The 377-nt window shown below is 51.7% G+C and overlaps 1 protein-coding gene across 1 annotated transcript in view; it reads right to left on the bottom strand.

Moving 5' to 3' along the window:
- Positions 1-285: 285 nt before the first annotated feature.
- The window catches only part of ETH_00043600 (uncharacterized protein), a gene marked incomplete at both ends in the record, with an annotated part of 501 nt that continues 409 nt past the window's right edge, over positions 286-377 (bottom strand). Inside the window, one exon of the mRNA XM_013375406.1 lies at positions 286-375. Within this exon, the coding sequence (XP_013230860.1) occupies positions 286-375 (90 nt within the window). The remainder of the gene's footprint in view (positions 376-377) is intronic.

The raw sequence follows: 377 nt of genomic DNA on the forward strand, positions 1-377 counted from the left end.
AACAGCAGCAGCAACACAAACGACACCAGCAGCAGCAGCAGCAGCAGCAACACAAACCACGCCCGCAGCAGCAGCAGCAGCAGCAGGAGCAGCACCTTGACGGTGATGCCGACTTCCTTGATGAGGGGCTTTTGAGTTCCTTGGACAAAAGTTTGGACTCGAAAAGTTTGGAAGAAAGGAATTAAAAAAGGATTTTGAGTTGTAAGTGCGTTGCTGCGGACCACCAGCAAAGTGGGTTTGCCATTAACGAAGTTGGACATTAAAGTTCGAGTTCCCATTTTCAATTCAGTTCCATCTTTGGTTTTCACGGGGGCGAAGAGCACTGCTGTCACTTCCTCCGGCGGCTGCTGCTGCTGCAGCTGCTGCTGCAGCAGCAG

The sequence above is a fragment of the Eimeria tenella genome, genomic scaffold (assembly GCF_000499545.2).
Source record: "Eimeria tenella Houghton genomic scaffold, Eth_scaff2762, whole genome shotgun sequence".
Classification (NCBI taxonomy): Eukaryota; Apicomplexa; class Conoidasida; order Eucoccidiorida; family Eimeriidae; genus Eimeria; species Eimeria tenella.